The 21,813-nt window shown below is 44.1% G+C and overlaps 6 protein-coding genes across 6 annotated transcripts; 4 read left to right on the plus strand and 2 right to left on the minus strand.

The window, feature by feature from the left end:
* Nucleotides 1-1,239: 1,239 nt before the first annotated feature.
* On the plus strand, nt 1,240-3,185 carry N7483_008083 (FAD binding domain protein; the record flags this gene model as incomplete). Its single annotated transcript, XM_057091520.1, has 2 exons — nt 1,240-3,120; nt 3,174-3,185. The coding sequence occupies 2 exons, from the start codon at nt 1,240-1,242 to the stop codon at nt 3,183-3,185; spliced, it is 1,893 nt and encodes a 630-aa protein (XP_056946261.1).
* A 943-nt stretch (nt 3,186-4,128) lies between these two features.
* Nucleotides 4,129-4,939, minus strand: N7483_008084 (uncharacterized protein; the record flags this gene model as incomplete). The annotated part of the gene is made up of 5 exons (XM_057091521.1): nt 4,129-4,208; nt 4,367-4,475; nt 4,535-4,698; nt 4,751-4,815; nt 4,866-4,939. The coding sequence occupies 5 exons, from the start codon at nt 4,937-4,939 to the stop codon at nt 4,129-4,131; spliced, it is 492 nt and encodes a 163-aa protein (XP_056946262.1).
* Nucleotides 4,940-5,613: 674 nt separating this feature from the next.
* N7483_008085 (pyrroline-5-carboxylate reductase family protein) lies at nt 5,614-6,514 on the plus strand (the record flags this gene model as incomplete). Its single annotated transcript, XM_057091522.1, has 2 exons — nt 5,614-6,163; nt 6,222-6,514. The coding sequence occupies 2 exons, from the start codon at nt 5,614-5,616 to the stop codon at nt 6,512-6,514; spliced, it is 843 nt and encodes a 280-aa protein (XP_056946263.1).
* Nucleotides 6,515-11,816: 5,302 nt separating this feature from the next.
* Nucleotides 11,817-12,887, plus strand: N7483_008086 (homeobox domain-containing protein; the record flags this gene model as incomplete). The annotated part of the gene is made up of 3 exons (XM_057091523.1): nt 11,817-11,915; nt 11,992-12,684; nt 12,744-12,887. 3 exons carry the CDS (start codon nt 11,817-11,819, stop codon nt 12,885-12,887), a joined length of 936 nt encoding a protein of 311 aa, XP_056946264.1.
* A 4,696-nt stretch (nt 12,888-17,583) lies between these two features.
* N7483_008087 (UbiA family prenyltransferase) lies at nt 17,584-18,470 on the minus strand (the record flags this gene model as incomplete). Its single annotated transcript, XM_057091524.1, has 2 exons — nt 17,584-17,975; nt 18,038-18,470. The coding sequence occupies 2 exons, from the start codon at nt 18,468-18,470 to the stop codon at nt 17,584-17,586; spliced, it is 825 nt and encodes a 274-aa protein (XP_056946265.1).
* A 1,613-nt stretch (nt 18,471-20,083) lies between these two features.
* On the plus strand, nt 20,084-21,539 carry N7483_008088 (cytochrome P450; the record flags this gene model as incomplete). Its single annotated transcript, XM_057091525.1, has 5 exons — nt 20,084-20,244; nt 20,289-20,655; nt 20,714-20,835; nt 20,894-21,192; nt 21,250-21,539. 5 exons carry the CDS (start codon nt 20,084-20,086, stop codon nt 21,537-21,539), a joined length of 1,239 nt encoding a protein of 412 aa, XP_056946266.1.
* Nucleotides 21,540-21,813: the final 274 nt, after the last annotated feature.

Consider the following 21,813-nt stretch of genomic DNA (forward strand, 5'->3'; position numbering starts at 1 on the left):
TTCTAGTTTCTCTATTAGTCTAGAGGATCCTCCAGAGAGGAGCCTCGCCCCCTTCTCTGGGTTCTGGAATTTCGAATGACCCACTGTTTGGTAACGGCTAATCCACCCTGTCCCCAATGGTTGGGAATTCCGATTTCAAGGGGCAGATCGAGGTACTCCATGCATATAGGGACTTTACGAAGTACTTTGTACAAAGTACCCACTAACCAGCACTATGAGTAATGTATACGAGTAAGACGAGTCGGCAAGTGGACTGATCCATTAGATGGTGTGATCTAATATAGAAAAGGGGGAAATGAGAGTAGATTCATGATCCATTTCGTCTAACCCAAAACAAACATTTGAAGTAAAACAAAATAATACATTTCAACGAATCAGATAAGGCAGTCGGTGATTATTCCGAGTCACATGATCGGGACTGCGCTATCTGATTGATTGATAAGTGGATTATATTACCTAATCGGTTGAGGGAGCCGGTGTCGGCCCACTTGATTTCAGACAATAAATACCATTGAACTCCTTTTTTCGGTTTAATTATAATAAAACAAATGATCATTTCAGGGAGTCTTATAACTAATATATCATCATGATATTAATCCTTGAGACAATATGGCCTCATTGACTCCGGCAGTGCGACGGTTCAGTTTAGATCCGGTCGGTATCCGTCTTCGGCTATTCTCGTTCGCGGGTTATGGAGGCGTAATCTATTAAGAAGATGACCACTCCAACGCCCCCGACTGGTCTACAAGGTAATGCACCGTCGATCCTAAGAGGGTCAAAACTGGAGTTCGATTCCACTAGATTTACTAAATTGACTAAATTCAGTAGTGTATTCCCCCGTTGACCCAGATGTTCGAGTTCGCGTAAAATGATTTCCCGTAAATTATTTCAATCTACCAGATGTCCACCTGAGCACGGGGGGCATATAATACGAGGAATGTGGCAAAATCAGATAATTCTCATCTCGGCTTGTACTTCCCGTAATTTTTTTCTGTCCTCGGACCTCATTTCATTTGAACCCGGATCCACTGCCTCCATCCTCATCCCACCTCAATCCCTTTCTCCCCAGTTTAAAAAACAGCCCCGTTCTGTGCTCGTAATCAGATTCTTTATCGGTTCCGGTCTCCACCTATCCTCAGTTCTTTTTCACTCCCATGGGCATGTTCCTCTTCTCGACTTCTTCTTGGTCCTTCCAACTAATTCCTATATTCCCCCATAGTTCACGCCATTGCTCCAGTCATGCCGTCGGCAACTATCGTCTCGGGTCGCCCCCGGAAGAGCACCTTCCCAGAGATTCCCGTGTCCTCGACCTCTCACCCAGATAACCCAATCCCAGAAGAGCCGCGTGGCGTTCGATCTCTATCAATCACAGACTTCACTTTCAATGGCTTGCAAACATCCCAAGACTCAGACTCCAATGGCTCGGAATCGCCCTCAACCCCAATCACACCTCCCGATACCCAGAGTGAAGAGGAACACCTCTCTGTGAAGCCCCATGGCCGACAGCGACGAGCTTCCACAGTTCTGATCTCCCAGAACTCAGAGGATATGAGAAGGGTGTTGGAAAATGTTGGTACAGGTGGCACGCAAAAAATCCAGTCTATGTGCTGCGGCGGAGGTTGTTGCCGAGGTCGGCCACTGCAGCCTCTGGATGGACCAATCTCTGGATTCAATTCCATTACGGCCCCGGACAATAAGGCTTTTGCCAGTCTGGATTTAAATCTCAACCTCCTCACTCTGGATAGTGATCTTTCGAACATTGCCACACTCCCCGAGAAGACTGTCTTCTTTTCGCCCGCCCCCGCATCAGCCCGGGATTTGCCCTCGGGGCCATCAGATCACCCCCCGCAGTTCGTGCAGCCCCATCCTCCTTATGAGGTTTACCGAGCCCCTCTTCATCATGCACGTGAGTTGACCAAGGGTGGTGCGGAGAAGCGCACCTACCACTTCGATATTGATGTCACTGACTACCCTGCTGAGAGTGGAATGGTGGATTTTGTCGTTGGAGGAGCCATTGGTGTGTGCCCGAAGAATAAGGACGAAGATGTTGAAGATATTCTGGATCTTTTGTGTGTGCCGAGGTCAATGCGTGATAAGAAGGTTCTTATGCGCACTACCACAGGTCGCTGGCCGACCATTTGGGGTGACGACAAGCCACGTGAACTGATTACAACTCGTCGCGAGGTTCTAAGCTGGTGCTCAGATATTCAAAGTTATGCCCCGACCAAGGCTCTCTTCCGTCTTCTGGCAGAATACACCACTGAACCAAATGAAAAGAAGGTGCTTGAGTACCTTTCATCTGCACAGGGCCAGGGTGCCTTCTGTGACCTTCGTACAAGCTCTTACATCAGCCTTGTCCAACTGTTACACGCCTTCCCCTCATCCCAACCACCTCTTGACCACCTTCTCTCCGTACTGAACACCCTTATGCCCCGCTTCTACTCCTTGTCTCAAGATCCCTTGATCTCTTGTCGCTTCAAGGGCACTGAATGCCGTCGATTGGTCGAGGTTGCGGTGACCGTCGCTGAGTCTGAGGATTGGCGCGGTGGTAATCGCACTGGTGTGAGCTCGGGTTACTTGGAGCAGCTTGCTCAGCGGGCTATTAAGGCCGAAGCCGCTGGCGAGAAGCTTGAACTTTTTGTCCCCATGTTCCGTGGCTTAATGGCAAACCCACTCGCTACACGTTTCGCATCTGATGGACCCATGCTTCTTATCGGTGCGGGTGTTGGTATCGCTCCGTTCCGTGGATTTGTCCAGCGTCGTCTGCAGTCTGCAAACTGTGCCAACAAGGTCTGGGTTCTGCAGGGTGTACGTGACTCACTCCTTGATGAGCTTTACAGTGGTGAGTGGGGTGTGCATGAGGACAAGGTGCGCACAGTTGTACAGAGCCGTCGCGGTGAAAGTCGCTACGTTCAAGAAGAGGTCCGTCACCAGGCTGACTTGGTCTGGTATGTGATTAACGCTCTTGACGGTCGTGTTTTTGTCTGCGGTAGCGGCAAGGGCATGGGTGAGGGTGTGGAGGCTGCTCTTATCGAGGTTTCCATGGCGAAGGGTAACTTGAATGCCCAGGAAGCAGAGCGCTTCTGGCAAAGTAAGAAGGAAGCTGGACAGTACATTGCTGTAAGTTTATTCGGAGTTACTCGGTTCTAATATGTCACTAATCAGGCCCCCAGGAAACTTGGTGATCATCAAAAAAAAGTTGCCACTCAGCAATTGTTGACTATGTACCAGCCCCCGGGGCGAAACGGCGTTATGGACATTTTACAATTTTTGCATTTTACACCTTGCACATTTATTTCTTTATTCGACATTTCACCAAAAATAACAGAACTGCATTTGCACACCAGTTGTGCCTTTCATTTCTTTTATCGTTGGTGTGACTGGTATGTGCATTGAGATAGATCTCTATGTACTTCTGCCTAATCACCATGGTACCCTTTTTATGTATGTATTTTAGCGGGCAGTTTCTGTTATTCTTTCACATTTTATATTTCGAGCCTACAGGTCTTATACCGCCTCTCGTTGCACATGTTCGTTCCTCTTATGGGATTGAAAAGGAAAGCATGTATATACATTCATACATTCCACATTATATGACTTTTCATCTTGTATATCTACATTACGAATTAAATCAATCACATGCATATGTGTGCATAATGATATCATCAATGCCTAAATTATTAACTTCGAGACTCTGTTTGAACGATCGAATTACTTGCCTAAATAGGTACCTAGTAGTTAGTAGAAACGATAGTTAATACTGATCAATATCCAATAGTAGAAGCCAATATATGTACTAGCTTCGTGATAAAGAAACCAGCATCGATCAAGTACAGGTTCCTACCTAGGTACTTAGTATGGACTTGACAGCAAACCAGACAACCATACCTGTTGATGATCTGCTATTCATCTAAAGCTTCATCAGCAACTAAAATTGGCAGGATAAATTAGATACAAAGTCTAGACTTACTCAAGTCAGTATTGGAATCAATGCATCAGCATACATATATCGCAGAATGACGAAATTGCCTGAATTAAAAAAAGAGACACAGCCACTGACATAGCCCTGGAGATGAGACATCACGGCACAAGATGTTGGGGCGAAAATGAGTGCGAGGTTGATGGGGGCTAAAATGTGGCCCAATGAAGGACAAAGCTTTGACATTTCGTCGCAGTATCTTCCTTGAAGGGTAAGTGGATATTTTGAGCTAGACAAGGTTCTTACATTTAACTTGAAATATTTAAAGGTACTTGGTCCCCTGTGGAATTTGATAGAATACTCAGCATCCATTACTTTTCAACATTCTACCTTCAAGTCCAAGTTGAAGCTTCTCAATTCCTGCTAGCAATAATGAACGCAGATTACTATGGAACTTCCTCCCAAAATGGGAATGCCAGTGGCTACCCTCAAGGGCCTCCACCTCCCCAGAGCCCTCCCCAGGCCTATCAACAATCATATCCGCAACAGTACCCACCTGGGGCAGAGCCTCAGAATCAGTACCCTCAGGGTCAACTTCAATACAACCAGCCTTACGAGCAGCAGCAACAGACCGCCCCTGGCGAAGCCCAGGGTGATGAGCGTGGTTTTGCCGGTGCCCTCGCCGGTGGTGCTGTCGGTGGTTTCGCTGGCCACAAAGCCAATCACGGCTTCCTTGGAACCATCGGTGGTGCGATTGCTGGTTCCCTTGCTCAAGATGCCTATAAGAAGCACCAGCATCAGAATGAAATGAACCATCCTCCCCAGGGCTACCCGCAACAATACCCACAAGCGGGTTACGGACAATATCCTCAAGGTGCATACCCGCCAAGTCAATTCTATCCACTGGATCAGTTGCATCACAATAAGAAGTCTGTGATGAAGAGACAGGAGGAGGTTGAAGAACTTCAGGACAAGATTAATCGCATTTCTCAACACATGCAGCAGGGTGCCTCTCATCATAAGATGAAGGATTTGCGGAAAGATATGGAGGACTTGCAGAAGGATCTGCACAAGGCCCAAGAGGACTACCAGAAGGAGTTGAACAAGGCGCTAGAGGGTTAATTTTGATCTTACTGTACATTCTCAAGCCATAATTTCATAACTTTTTTGATGCTATTTCTTGCTACAAAACTGGGTGACGGCGTCGATGTGTGATGAATAGTTTACTCCTGTAAGGGCGCTATACCCAACTTGAACTTGAACATTGCTGTATTTGATGCTCCAACACGAGGGACGATTTCCCCTCAAAAGACCACCAGAAGACCATGCACAATCGTGACCTTTTCGCCGTCACCTAGACTTCAAGTTACTCCATAGTCTGATTGTGATATTTTGATCCCGGCTGACCGGCCCGGGCGGACGATAAGGATTGACGTGATGGTGGGGTTAACAAGGATGTGTCACGAATTGATATTTTGCGGGGTGAATTGACCAAAGATGACTATTAAAATAACTTAAATATAAAAGAGTCATTTCCCTGTACATTAAACATTCAAACATTGAATAGCTCTTTCCCCTCAACCGATATCGGGTCCAGTTCTGCATATTGCCCCACCTCCGATAAGCCATTCAAGTGGGGGAATTTCCAACATCAACGGCAACAGTCCACTTCAGAACATTAAACAACAACCACAATGCCTTCTCTTCAAGACAGCAAAATCGCCTTTATTGGTGGCGGCAACATGGCGTCCGCCATCATTGGCGGTCTCGTCGCCAAGGGTGTCAACAAGCAAAACATCATCGTCTCCGAGCCGTGGGACGTCAACCGCGAAAAGCTTGCTGCCGTCGGCGTGCAAACCACCACCAATAACGCTGAGGCAGGCGCTAACTCCGATATCGTCATCATTGCTGTTAAGCCTCAGGTTACTAAGGGCGTCTGTGAGGAACTAGGCGCTTCCTGGACTCGGCGCGCTTCTTTGCCCGTTGTTGTTAGCATTGCTGCTGGAATCACCCTTAGCAGTCTCGAAGAGTGGTCGCGCACTACCGATGGTCGCTCTGCTCATGTTGTCCGTGTTATGCCTAATACCCCTGCCCTTGTTGGTGAAGGTGCCTCGGGCGCTTTTGCTAGTGCCGATGTTTCGGCTGAGGAGAAGGAGCTCGTCAACTCGTTGTTGAGCAGTGTTAGTAAGGCGACGGAGTGGGTGGATAAGGAGGAACTTCTGGATGTTGTGACTGGTCTTTCGGGTATGTGGGAATAACTCAGCATGTGTGACTTATCAATTGATATTAACATTTCCTTTAGGATCTGGCCCGGCCTACTTTTTCGCTATGGTGGAGCACCTCGTGGCTAGTGCTACTGCTCTTGGTTTGCCGCAAGAACAGGCTACTCGTCTCGCTACGCAGACTTGTTTGGGCGCTGGTAAAATGCTGGTTGAGTCTTCCGATGAGCCTAGTCAACTACGCAAGAATGTTACTAGTCCTAACGGAACTACATATGCTGCGTTGCAGTCCTTTGAGGCTCAGGGCTTCAAGGAGATTGTTGATAAGGCTGTTCAGGCGGCTACTGCACGATCTGCGGAGCTTGGTGCTAAATAGATAGATGATATCATGATATCAGGCAATAAAAGTCTTGATTATTTCAAGGTTCGAATGAAACGTGTCACAATGCGGTTTATGTCTCCGAAGTGCACATGTGCAGGATATTGAAGAAGATTTAAGTTTGAATACATCGTTTAACCTGATATATCGATAGATATGATTCACCGCTGGGCATCTAGATGGTCTTACCTATCAATATTGACTGACAGAAGCAAAAAAAAACAGTTGACCTGGATGTTCCAGATGCCAATGTTGCACGGTTCAAGTTGCACGGAGTACTCAACCTTAGAAGTGTTTCGTAAATGAGATATACGGTGTAGATTGGATAAATCCATTCCAAGTAAATCGATCTCATTTGATGTTAAAACTTGAACTATTGATTTAAAAAGTTGATATCATTAAGATTTCAATACTGTCAGTGCACCCAGGTGCCAGTGCATGTGCCTAGTTTAATTCAGATGGATGCCAATATTCATTGTCCCACCAATTCACGGGGATCGAGTCACACCCGCCCGGTACATGTCTGCATAAGCGCCGGGCCGACAGGGATGAACTCAGAATTTCGGTGGAATCGTGGAATCGTGGAATCGTGGAATCCTTACTCAGAATGAGTGTTTTGCGGAGTACACGGAGAAACAAACGTGATACCGGCCGATTGGAGATCAAAAATGTGAGCCACAGAGTCCAAGAGATTCAAGATTCAGTCCCCTGCATGGGGCTGATCATCCTAGATCGGGAGCACTGACATCGACATCGGGAACCGAGGGAGCGGTCTGCAGATCGCTCAGGATGTACGGAGTAGAGATGCAGAGATGCAAAACAACTGGCAATTCAAACCCACATGAATCATATACATATGTAACCATGAGTTCGTGTTAACCTTGGGACCTTGGAACCTTCTGGTGGTACGTGCCAGCCCTGGAGTACGCCCAGGTGGACATGGTACTTCATACCCTGTACTCCGTACATGAGAGGAGTCAGTTACTCGGAACTAGGGAATTTTGTATGCGCTAGACTCATTATTGAAGTTCATATAGGCTTTGAAAGTCCAGTGTGGAGTTGCACATGGGGGGAAGTTGTTTACAAGGTTTCTATAGCGGATCTCATCGTCTCCCAGAAACCAGGAGGTTGGGACACATAGATTAACTCCTTTTTGACAGGCGACAGCCGAAGTCAAATACCGAGTTGATTTATTGGTTTTTTATTTTATTATTATTATTATTAATTTTTTTTTTCACTGGTTGCCCTGCCACGACTGCGCCACTCCTTACATTCTGGACTGATATTTGCTAAGTGACTGATGCGGGTGTGATTTAAATCTGGACGAATGAGATCTAGACAAACGTGAAGAATACTCATTAATGAGACCAAACATTGGAACATTGGATACCTATGAGTACTTGAGGTCATGGCGCTTCAATGTTTAATATTCAAAATGTTATGACCAGGATGATAGACCAGGTTCCCTGGTCGTGAATGAGTACTATTGAAGTGACAGATGAACCTTGTTACAGGAATTAATACAGAAATTAAAACATGGATTAATACATAGATTAAAAGATGTGATGATTGGTTAACAAGATTCTTAGGTTCGTTCTATAAGCTTAGCCACTGCGTAGATGGTTCGTCACCTCAAGTACAAATGAACGTATCAACTGAACACTAATATGATTAAACCCTCGCTATGACCTCAATCTTAGAAGAAGTTAAGGTTCCCACCAAAGAATGCAATCGAATGCAATCATACCCAAGTACCGGGAAACCCAGGTTGCACGATGACAAATTCCTGCATGGTGCATAGCGCTATTCCACAGTTCTGGAGTAATTCCTCCGCTCATTCCCCGGAAGAACATCTGAACTATACCTGATCATAAACAAGATCCGATGATCTGCATCTTCCCCCCATTTTATGCACGATCTCGGAGAGGTCGATCTTGTGTAGGAGTTATTCATGAGAGGGAGAAAAAAAGTGGAGATTCAAGTTGAACTTTTTTTTTTCTCTGTCATATTTGATTATAGATCAAACTGCATAAAAAGGAATATGAAGTACATCTGGACAGAGTTCTTCGTATCATGATACTACCAAGTCCACCTGGGTAACCTGGTGTACCAAGGCACAAGGAGAAGGAAAAGATCGGGAATTGATTCCAGGTCATACGTAACAAAGAAAACAAAAGTCCCAACTATTGAAGATTAGGGCCCTTCAAATGTTGAAGATTGGACGAATCACATTAAGATCCCGATCAAGCCTCGTGGAGGCTGGATCCAAATTCCTTGGAATCGAAAGGGGAAATAGGAATAGATCGGAGTGGATCAGAATCTTAGCATTTTCCAGCATTTTGGAGCATTTCCACCAATTCCACCAATTCCACCAATTCCACCAATTCCACCAATTCCACCAATTTTTGACGCCTGGTTAATCGCGTGTGGCGTTCGAGCCAACAACTGGAGCTGCTTAAGCTCCGGACATGACTGCCTTGTTCAGTAAGGTATTCATGAACCAAAAGTTAACATGAATGTGAGACAGAATAGTGAATCCATACGGAGGAAGTCCGTGTATGTTTGATTTCCCTCAAACATGAACTCGAAACAGATTGTACTATGTGCATTCCCTGTAGGCAACAATAGTTTTAATGTTAGGTTAATTTTATCTCGTAACCCATAAAAATGTCTCGGGTCCTTGTTGACTTGCATCCCGTCTTACTCCCAGGAACCGCACCGGGTTTGCCGCCACGATTTCCCAAGAACCGGGCACTGGACCAAGGGAAGTGAAATTGGTTTTTGGTTGGACCAAATACTGGATCACACGGCTCATTATTGTCCATCCCTTTTTTTCTTTTTTTCTTTTTTTCTTTCCTTTTTCTTTTTTGTTTTCTGGTTTGAAAAGCCCCCACTTGGGAGGATCTCCGATGGGGGGAAAAAAACTTGGAGTAGGACCGGACTTCGCCATTATTGTCAGCCTAAATGTGGACCAAAGTGGGTATGGGTTTTTCTCTTCCTTTCACTTCAGAGTATTGTATTATTAGTACGGAGTACTCTGTACTAAAGGTGAAAGTAGGCGAAAGCGAGCCGCAAAGGTGGCGATCTCTCTCGCTTCATGTCACATTGAGGGGTAATCAAATCCCAAATCCCGGGGAGTGGAAGAATGTTATCTAACCACGTCAGTCTAACCCCCCTAGCGGATGGAGTCAAACCAAAAAAATAGAATAAAAATGAGATAAAAATAAAATAAAATCCAAAGTGAGAAAAAAATGAGAAAAGAAGAAAAAAGAAAAAGTGAAGAAACAGAATCATACTTGAGATATCATATGTATGTCGTCCATCAGCCATCAGCCATCAGCCATCAGCTGCACCTCCCACCCATTTGTCTTCTTTTCCTCTTTTCTCTTTCCAATATAGTACATCCGCACTCCGTACAATTCACCATTTCGTATCCAGGCGCGTCACGATGGATCCAAGCGGATTCTCCGTGTGGGTGATCTGACGTACGGGAGTGCAAGAGTGACCATGGGCGTGGATCCGGCGCGCCACACTCTCTGTATGGTTCATCTCGAAGGAAGTGGAGAACGATTTGAAGAACCCCTAGGAGATCTACCCATCCCTGTCCAGAACTCCAATGATGCCAAGAACACCACACCACGGATGTCACTCTATTCTAGCCTGTTTAGGTCTTCTCCCTTTCATGTGTCGATCGATCTCCGTGTCCACCGATCAGAAGTTTACCAGGATGATCGAGCCAAGTGTGACCGCATACCATTAAATACTAATACTAGCAGAATCATTTTACATTAATCACTTCTCACAATTCCCAAGAAAAGAAAAAATGACCCTTACCCACCTGGATAAACTCCTCGGGTCCAAGTCACGATCTAATGGGAACCAGTCACGATGACTACGATGATCCTACTGGGTACAATCCTTTTGACTTTTTAGGGAAAATCCTTCAGATTTGTTACTCCCAGAGTCTCCACAAAAAAAAGCACTCAAAATGTATTTGAATTAATTGGATTAATTAGGTTCAGCTTGACTCAGGAACATCACGACATGCCGCTCTCCACTTACCTGTTACTTTCCTTTCTCAAGTGCTTCCCCCCCCCCTGCGGCTGTTGCTGCCGGCATCCTGGTATGTGTCGAGTACGGAGTAGAGTATGTTAAGATCGCGGGCCTTGCCGATTGAGATCTGATTTAATATAATCATAATAATGATTATTATTGTTTTTTATTATTTTTATTATTTTTATTATTTTATTTTATTTATTTCTTGATTCATGGTTCACACTTTACCAGACCCGAAAAGCCAAAACCCCAAAATGTGAGGTCAAATTCTGGTGACGGCTGATCTCCCCTTATTGAACCCTATGTGTCAGGTTCATAGGGTTCATACTGGAGAAAGTGTGGAAAGAGTGTTTCTAACTAAAAATTAGTTCAAGTTTCTAACAAGTTCGTTCCAAGTTCTGTTAGTATTAGTTTGACATATCGGGGTCGTATGGGAATAAGTGTCAGGTTAAAAATACACAATATCCCAAAGGAATTATAAGATTATAATATCAGAATATTAGAATAATATTAGAATATTATTATAACAAATATGATGAAATATGATTTATTCCTTTTTCTTGATTCTGATTTATTAAATAAAAATAATAAAATAATTCTGCGCCACCTGATAGATCCTCTCTTCCCACTATTCCTGACAGGAGATCCCACTATCTGTCAAGGTCAACCTTATGCTCCAAAGAACGAACTAATCCCAAGATGAACTAGGATTGACCAGGATTGAACTAGATTGACTAGATTTACTAAGATTTACACTTAACCACCCCTCTCTGCATGCCTTCGGAGGTGTGGTGGGTTCCTCCAGTACCCACTTCCACGATCGTCATTTTTTCTGGGCCCCCCCCTGGTTCTTCTTTTCCATGGACCTTGCCCAGCTGTACTCCGTAATGGACTCGTTTTTATTTTAAAATGTACATGGCCCTGCATTATTTGGAGTCCGCATTTCCATTCTCCCAACCTTGCATGATCTTGGCTCCTGACATGTCAACGTAAATTCAGCCTTTTTCCCTTGGTGAGTCTTACAGTTACTTATATTCTCAGCCTTCAAATGTTCTTTTCAAGTTCTTTGTTCCACTGTTATACTCCGAGTTCCTTTCTCCATCTACTAAAAGGTGGCGCTCGCGTGGTGATCGTGGTGATCTTTGAAGCTTGATCCAAATCTAATCTTCAACTTGTATAGTTTTTGTTCGATCTCTGTCAAATTATTCCTGTTCTTTCCACTCTATCCCACATTTATACGTCTATGTCACAGTCCCGTGAGGACGAAGATACCGACATGGCCATTTCTTATGCAAGCCGGCCCCCGGTTGGTCATTCTCAGCAACTTCCTTCTTTCCGCGAGGTAAGAAATATTCAGTCGCGCCACTAATATTTGCAATAAAAAAAGTTTCTTTTCAAACTAATCCCTCTTATAATAGCTTCTCCCACCTCACCTTCATGACGAGATCGATTCTTCCACATATTATAACTCGCGACAATCACATGAGCGTCCTGGTTCCGGACATGGACATGAAATGGCCGACCCTCGCTCTATGCCTGGATATCCCAACCAATCTCCCAAAGCACCATACAGAGAACATGGTCATGAATATACAACTCGGTCCGGGGAACATCCACCATCGATGGGAGACCATTTATCTATGCGTCTAGGCGAAAGTTCCGCGCGTGGTCCCAGTCCTATTCTCCCACCGATTCGAGACTTGCAATCCATGCCAGAGAGGAAGGTTTACCAAGAGAGAATGGCCCCACGCTCTGAGCCTTACACACACGAATATCGAGCTCAGCCCCCCATCCCAGCTCCCATGGTCGACCGCAGAGCCGCAGATCAATACCCAGCCCCCATAATGCATGCACAGCAGTATGCCCACCCTATGGCTTACCAGGGTGAACCCGAACAATTGTCGCCTCCTATGATGGCACATCCTCAACAGACGAATTTTGGTGTTATGAGTGATGCGATCGATTCAAAGAGTAAACGTCGTCGTGGTAATTTGCCGAAACCTGTTACGGATATCTTGAGGGCTTGGTTTCATGATCATTTGGATCATCCTTATCCTAGTGAAGAGGATAAGCAGATGTTTATGACTCGTACTGGGTTATCAATTAGTCAGGTGAGTATTCTTTTACTTCGTTTTTGATCTATTGATCATTTTTACTAATTATGGACTAGATCAGCAATTGGTTTATTAATGCTCGGAGGAGACAACTCCCTGCTTTGCGTAATCAAATGCGAACTGGTGCTGATGACTCCTCGCGACATTCACCTTTCAGCGATGTTGACCAAGGCTCCGACCTAGCCTCGCCTCATCATTAAACTCTCAAAAGTTCCCTTCTCCGCGGAACAAGAGAGCCTCACTATTACTTTCTACTCGATTACGGCCTTTTATTACTATTATTATCGACACCATGCACACGATACACGCATCGACAACGCTAGCGTTCGGATTACGACCGGGATTATTCCCTTTTTTTTCCTTTCTACTTTCATATATGAGTCATGGGGTTGGGGAAATGGTATTGCTTGGAGATAGACTGGCATTTTTATTTCTCTTATGTTTTATTCTCAGTTTCAAGATTGTCCAGTCGTTTTGTTTATCGAGGTCCCTATGTCATGAGATAGGAAGCTTCAGATATCATGTCTTGATACCCTTATTTTTTATTTTATTTTTTATTTTTTTATTTTTTTATTTTTTTTTTTGAAATGTTTGGTTATTTATAGCGGGAGAACTGGTTGGGCAAATTATGGGTTTCAAGTTTTTTGATCGAATCTCATGTCGCTCGCACAGAGCGCATCACATTGCATCTCACAACGCATCGTGTGCCTCTCAGAGTGCATTGGGCCTAAGACGAAAATTGCATTATTAGGGAGTTTCCGGGGGATCGGGTTCAAGTTATGATTTGAATTAATGTCTCCTTGCTTTTATTTTCATTTTCACTTTCACTTTCATAGTATTTTATTAAAATTTACTCTTTCCTTTTGATATTCTACCTAGGTACCTAGTTACCCAGGTATTATCCCCCACCAAGACTCGACGATCCTAAAATTATTGCACGCATGACGGGAAACGTGGATCATGCCTTACGACTAAGCGGCACGGGAGCCACTATTAACAAGATTATAAGCCAATCCCAATGCTGATCACCACCAGCCCCTTGAGCTGAGAAGAAAAAAAGAGTTCAGCTCATGAACATTTTGAATTGAATACGGACAAACCCCGGTTTTGCCTTGAAACATCGTATTGAGATCCTTTACATATTAAATCAAGTGGATATCAAAGAGATCGGAGAACTCGGAGTATTACACCTTTGGCTTCAAGGGCTTCAGCTTCCAAGGTTTGTTCGGATCATCTCAATATTGGGTCTACTTTCCATGGATCCAGTTTCCCATTATTTTCACTTATTTTCAATTGTTTCCACTTCAAACCTGCCACTTTCTGTCTCCACTATCCTCCACTAGGTATCCCAGCTGAAAAATTTAACTCCTTATTACGGAGTCACTAGTATATTAGTACATATTAGTACCGAGGTACTAGTTATATTTACCTCCGTGATCCGTGAACTCCTCGGTCTACCCTTTTTGACATCTGGGTAACACTTGAAGCGCTTAGAGTTGGTTTTTTGCGCGGTTAATATAGCGGAATTTGCGGAATTTATTTACCGAATGTCTATCACCTTCATGGAATGACGCCTGTCAGAGCCTGTCAAGAATGCAGCCTTAATTTAAGTTTTTTTTTTTTTTTGGATTTCATATTTTAAAAATTGAAACTTCTAAGCATTGTCTGGAACATTTGAATTTGAATTGAGTTCTTCGATTTTAGGTGTTCGAGTCTTAGTTTGGTCTCAAATTGTTCCACTCCGTCCAGATGCTGCGTAGATGGGGCTGATTAGGATTCAAATTCAATTTTTGAATTTGAATTTGAATTTAATTAATTCCACGTGAATCTTATAATCCAATCGTAAATGATCTGCTTCTTTATGGAGTAATCTCGGGGCTTTTATGCCTACGACATCCCTGTATGTGGAGCTATAATCTAAGTCGTGATACGCTGAACCATACTTGGCTTTCTTAATTGGTCTGTTTCTTTCCTTTTTGATTCTCTTCTCCGAGACAATTCCAGACCGTTTAAGTCTAGATAATCTGAAATTGCGATGAACTCATGGGGAATCTAAAAATCTAAGTGGAAATAAAGCGCCGGCGCCTTGTTATTGGGGATGAATTCCAATTCCAAATACGGAACATGTCCGATAGGATACAAAGAACAAAGAACAAAGAACAAAGAACAACATTATTTAAACTTGAATTTGGTTCAAGGTGGATTTACTCGGGGTTCGATCAGGATCATTAAAAACTTGAACTCCCCGACTCGGAGCTCGTGCTAATCAGTACATCCATGTATACCTAGTAGTATCGTATGGTCGGGTCATCTTTCCGTACTCCCAGAGCGCCACGTATAAGACAGCACATAACTGCAGAGGAACATCTGGAAACAAACATTGAAGAACAAGGGTATCGACAAGGACACGAGGAAATGGAAATAAACTGACTATCCATTATCTCGACAGGATCCCCCCCCCTCCCCGACAGGGGAGAAGCAAAGCATTGGGCGCGGTTATGCAAGCCCCTACCTATGGGAACAAGATTCCTGACGCGCAGGATGCGCAAGATAACAAGGATCATGATGCTACTGCTATTGCACGAATCAAACTATACGGAAATATTTACCCTTCAACCCTGGTCTAGTCTGGAATAAAGGATTGAGCACATAAATTGATTCATCACATAGCGGTGAATTCAGCCCATGACGTCTAGGTGCACGATGGGGTGTCACAGCGGCTGTTCGTGCTGTACATCCCCGAGCTGCGAGGAGTATCACAATATTATATTATATTATATTATTTTATTTTGCTTTCTCGGTTACAGCATGAGTTCATTTCCAAGGTTGGAGCTGTCACTTTTCAAAATGTGATCTATCTCATGTCACGGGTGCGCAATGACGATCTAATGCATATCGAGGCGTTCGTGAGGGTGTTCATCGGTGTGTTTCATGCAACCAATACTGGCAAAGGATCGATAATTTCTTTTTCTTTCATTTCTTTTGAATTTGCTGGATTTGTCAAGTGTTGCTTTTTTCGTCTGTTTCATTTTACGGGATTCATTTCGGAATACGCGGAGAAAACATGACAGGTCTCGATTTTGAGCCCTTCAAGTTCCTTTATGTATATTTTTCTATATTTTTATGTTCAATTTGAATGTTATCTGCAGTCGATCATGTAACATTGATGCCTCCTTCCTTCTTAGGTTGGGTACCCATTTGCCCAGGTGTGAGGCGTCGGGCGTACTTCAATGTTGGAGTCGTGGACCCTTCAGGGCTACAATTATGCGGAGAACTCTCTAGATTTGATCATACGACATCCATGGACCTGGAATACGGAATGCTAGTCCGGGTTGCTAATAAATTATTTTATGTATGTCTTTACAGTCACTTTGACGGGATGATCGACCCAGACCCACCGTTCTACGTAGCGAATTCAATAGTGCCGGTTAGTCTGGCCAATGTAGACTTAGTAACCTTGAAGACCACTAACACTATTGACTTTTCTTCTGGAATCGGCCGAATCTCCTTAACCTTGGAATCCACTGGGATTTATTTGGGTCTTCGACATTTTGAGTGCAAATGCAGGTGGGGAACTGGTTCGCTGTGCCCGGTGGACCTTAAGGATGATGACTGCAGACATGAAGTAGTCGGTAAATCCGGCTAGGTGACATTTTATCACTAGTGAAAGTTTGCAGGACTACAGGATTAAGCTGACAGCTGCACTATGCCGGGTTGGTGCTAACGCTTAGATACTACTAGTATTAGCCACATCATGATTCATGAGCACGAACATTTGAAGCGCATACGTGCATATGCAGAAAGTAGAGGAGAGAGTGTAATTCAGACTAAATGAAAATATTACTAGTACCAACACTGCACTGCACGCACTGCTACCTAGAATCCAATGGATGTCATCTTGAACTTGAGTCATGTAGTAAGAAATAAAGTACCTAAGGTAGATTCAGGCTGACCTCCAGCATTCACACGTTCGGTGAGGTCGTAAAACTTGAATCTGGTCTTGTTCTGTAAGGGAGAGACGAGAAAACAAGATTTGAGGCGGAATACACAACATAAGGCTGTCACATATGCATGTTACCACATCGCACCTGGACTTTACAACCTAGTATGCGTTCCAAGGTTTAAATTTTGTTATATTGACCGCACCTTCAAGTTGTCCAGTGTCGCGTTGCGTTACATTCCCTCCCTGGAGGTCGAAGGATTAAACTTCATTCCTGATACTTGAAGGATCTGCTTTGTCTAATGTCAGGCCTCCAGAATGTACAGTGGATTGCAGGAGTTCTTGGATCTAAGTTGGGACGGAAGAAGGGATAGATAGTATGGAGCCTGATAGAATGACGTTCTATCGCTCCGAATAATTAAGGAGTAGAGTAGTGGTCCTATTCAATACAAACGAAGAAGCTCAAAGCTTTTAATCCAATCTCCGGCACCTCGAAAGATGAAAATCTCGATCACGACATCTACTGAGAGGGTATCCAAAGCCTACATATTTGTGACGACAGCGGAGTCAAGTCTAATCTGCATTCAAAAGTTGCATTTATCAAGAAAGAGACTACAAAGACTCATTAATAGTAATAGTCATTCAATCATGAAACTTCCTGCACTTCAAGTTAAAGTTAGTGTGTTCCACTAAGACATATCCAATATCAACACTTCATTGAATGTCGCCCAGGTGAAAGCAATATCTCGTACCATTCTTCCGCAACCTCCAGGGCTCAGCAGCGGCATCGTAGCCTGACCGACAGTATGTTCAGAAGAGCTGAAACTCCAATGACGAAATCCCTTTCACTACTGGGAGCAGATACTATGACATCCAGATGTCGGTAAGATATTCGCAAGGTGCATGGGCCGAAGGGGAACACTTACTAAGAGAACAGGCCAAAGAGTCCACAGTTTTCATGATCTCCAATCTCCCTTTAAGGTTCTATCTGCATAAAGACACCAGATGATATATGCACCTAACGGCACGGTGAGAGCACATCCTTCAAAGTCTAACTGCCAAAATAATGGACAAACAATGGACCAGATAGCAATCGGAATCGCAATAGTATGCCGAGCGAAAAGATCACCCAAAACAATTGGGGCTGTCCTTCTTCCTCGGCTCTGATCACCTTTTTGGTCTTTTAAATCCTGCGCATGCATGGTCGTAAAGATCACAGAACTAATAATTCCGATCCAAATGATGTCTTGGTTGTTGATAATTGAGCCGGCTCCACCCGCAATCTTGAGGGAGCCCGCATTATATAGACCAAATGCGATACCAATGATGATGTTTCTAAGAACGAAATCTGCAAACATCTCATTGATGTCAGAGACTGCATTCCGATAACAGTAGAGGCTGGTTACTCACCTTCATCACCACCACCTAGATCGTTGTACATCCAATTCAGAGTAAACAGCAGGGATGTTTCAACCCAGGGCCCCAAGATATAGTTAATAAAAAGCACAACAGGTAATGAAACGAGAAGAATTCGACGTGCACCGAGCGGCGTTATTCGGCCCGAAGGAAGAGGTCTGCGTGGTTTGTTTAATCGATCTTCTTCAACAGACTCCGGTAGTCGCTGGTTTGCCAAGGCAAATATAAACGAATTACTCCAGTTAAAGATCAGAACCAGCGGAGATCGATAAATCACTTTGAGAGGTTCATCGGCATTTTGCAAGAGGAGTGGCCCGGATAGAGCTCCGAGAATCCCAAAAGCACTGACTGGGCTAATGAATGTGAGAAAATCGCTTTCTGTGAAGAGCCAGAAGATGCTTATAAAATTGAGGACAGTGTCAATCATATTAGCTTTGCTCTGCATAGGAGTCAGTTCCTGTGAATATTGGACTGATAGAGAATTTTTACTTGCCTCTGTAGATTCGGGGAGGGCGTGTTTGGATTCCTTGGACTCCAGCTCAGCCCCACGAAGTATGGTTTGGGTCTGATAGGTCCTGGTTTCTAGAAGAGATAGTCATCGTGTCAATGATTAAACCATAATCTAGAATGGGGCTTTGTCATGGAATAAAGCTGGCGTGTCCTCAGAATCATTTTATGTTCGTTTTGTTGTCAACAGTTGAGATGATACTATTCAGCTGGCTGCACATGTGGGACAAGATACGAAGAACAGCTCATGGGATGGGTCCTTAATACCCCGAGGGTGACTTTGTGGCTTCAGCTGGAAGTTACGACACATATTCCAACTTGAACCTTGGAAAGACTGGGCAGATGAGTTTTCATTACGAAGAGGCAGCGCCACCATGAGCTGGCATAGCGTAGGGGGGAACTCTATCGATTGTGATGGATGTCAACAGGTAAAATCAACTTGAACTTGAAGGTTTGCATTGATATCGAAGGAGTTTGTGCTTCCAAGTTGGACCATGATGATCAATCTATGAAATAAGATCAATACTTTCACCGCAATATTATACTAACCCAAATAGGATTAGGAAGCAATATTGCGGCATCATATTATCATTATGAAGAACCTTGGAACTTAACTATTCAATTTGCTTATGTGATAATTCAGCTGTCAGTGTTGAGCGATGCGACCGTAAGCACTAGTGTAGACACTCTGAGACTAGCATTCATAGATGGAATTTCTTGAACAATTTGAAGAGAAGAGAAGGCGGAGATTGACAACGTATTATGAGATAAAGAATAGGTAGTATTAGGTATGTGAAATTGAGAGCAATATGATCTTAAGGATCTTCTCCTATCTTGTTTTCATTTTTAGTTGGCTATCGGGTATCTTAATCTGGTACGCCTGAAGGTCAATGTGACTCGTATTTAGTGCAATGCACCTGCAGCATTGATGCACTCAAGAGGGGTAAATCTCAAATTAGTTAAGTGTCATCATGTCAGCTCAATCTTCAGCTTTGACCAACTTGAATCCATTAACACTTCAAGTGGATCGTGAATATCCCGGTCTTCGAAGTGGGCTACAATACCACAAGCTAAGCTTTTATTAAAGTGCTTGCTATATGGAGACGTTGTCATTTATCTGCCGTGTTTCTCATATCAAAACTCGATAGGCCTGGCCTAAGTCTATTGATCCTGATTAGTGAAAGCAGACCAGCAAAATGGGGGTTTCAATTGCGACAATCCCCGCTGTGATAGCTGGCATCTTCTCACACCTAGCCTTTTTTCGCATCGGCGAGCATCATCTTTATGGCATGAGCTATTTTTTGACTGGAGTAGCGGTGTTTTTATCCTTGACATTCATACAAAGTAACCTCCTCCAAGTACCTATCGCTACATCCGCTTCATCGTCATTCTCACTACTCGCATCTTACCTCGCCGGCGTTTATGGAAGCTTGATCGCCTTTCGAATATTCTTTCATCCGCTTCGTGACTTCCCCGGTCCACTGGGATGCAAGATCTCCAATGCTTGGTTTACAACCTTCTTAGGAAAACAGGATGCCTTCCGCCAGCTTGAAAATCTACATGCAAGACATGGGCTCTTCTTGCGAATCGGTTCGAATGACTTGTCGGTGGTCCACCCGAAAGCGGTTCAAGCGATCTATGGCTCTGGATCAAAATGTTCAAAAACAGCTTGGTATGACTCGACAAAGCCCATTGTGTCTTTACATACTACTCGTGACAAATCTTTGCACGAAAAAAGGCGCCGTGTTTGGAGCGGAGCATTTGGCGAAAAGAACCTGCGAGACTACGAGACTCGCATGACTCGGTATCGTGCTCTATTGATTCAAGCAATTGATAAGTCCGGTGACCAGTCATTCGACATTTCAAAATTGTTCAACTTATTCACCTTTGACGTGATGGGCGATCTGGCCTTCGGTGCTTCATTCGGCATGCTTGAGACAAGCAAAGAACATGGTGCAATCGCACTTCTTCACAAGGCATTTGAGGCTGTTGGATATATGCTTCCTGCATGGCTATTTCGCTTCATGACAGCAGTTCCGGGACTGTCAAAAGACTGGTGGGGGTTCATAACCTATTGTGGCGAACAAGTGGAGAAGCGTATGCAGGTGAGTTCAGCCAGGAAAGACCTTCATTAGAATATTCACTTTCTGACAAATGCCACAGATGAAGTCAAATACGACAGATATCATGAGTTCTCTTCTTAAGGCTTTGGATAACCAGACCCCCAGTAAGCGTGAGTGGGACTGGCTGCAAGGTGACGCGCAACTCATCATCGTCGCAGGGAGGTATGTTGCCAGCTTTAAATGCCGATGCAGGATATTAAGCTAACAAAGGATGTCTCAGTGACACGGCATCAGCTACCTTGACAAGTATCTTCAGATACCTCGTTGATCAACCGCAGCATATAGGTATACTTCGTGCTGAGATTGATGGTTTGACCCGAACAGAACTGGGAGATTACCTACCTGTTGATTTAAAAGATCTCGACCATTTGAATGGTGTTATAAATGAGGCAATGAGGCTGTTTCCTCCAGTCCCATCTGCAATTCCTCGTGAAACTCCACCGGAAGGCCTAACTATCGATGGTACATTCATACCCGGAAACACAACTGTGTATTGTCCGCAATACGTGCTAGGTCGAAGTAAATCATTCGCCCTTCCATGATTTAATGAGCTTAACTGACAGAATGTTTTACCAGATCCGGACTGTTATATCAATCCGAACGAGTTTATCCCTGAAAGATGGTACTCACGCCCTGATTTGATGCCTGATGCGTCTGCCTATGCACCCTTCTCTATAGGCACATATGGCTGCATCGGCAAACCCTTAGCTTTGTTGAATATTCGGGCGACCGTTGCCCGAATTGTCGCAGACTATGACCTACAGCTGGCCCCTGGAATGAGTTTAGCAGCGTATGAACAGGGAATGAAGGAGCATTTTACCCTTGTACCCAGTTCATTGAAGTTGTGTTTTAAGAAGCGAGTATAGACTCGAAGGCTGGAGTGCAGCGAATTTCTGTTGCCTTTTTTCGTTACTCAGCTTTCCAGCTCTCAATGGCTGCCTCATGAGATTGATGATTTCCAATGCTGTTGTGATTTTCTCATAGTGGGTGCGGATATATCGAACGATGGAAGTTCGCCGTCGATATGGTGATTTAATTTCAAATGGATCGGACAATTAATGATTACAATAACTTGAGCTTGAATCTTCAGACCTGGAATTTAGAGCAGCCTGTTCAAATGTTCCACTGGACCTTTTGTGG

Source organism: Penicillium malachiteum (assembly GCF_028827825.1).
Source record: "Penicillium malachiteum strain IBT 17515 chromosome Unknown utg000003l:1.0-4950554.0:1.0-4952489.0, whole genome shotgun sequence".
Taxonomy (NCBI): domain Eukaryota; kingdom Fungi; phylum Ascomycota; class Eurotiomycetes; order Eurotiales; family Aspergillaceae; genus Penicillium; species Penicillium malachiteum.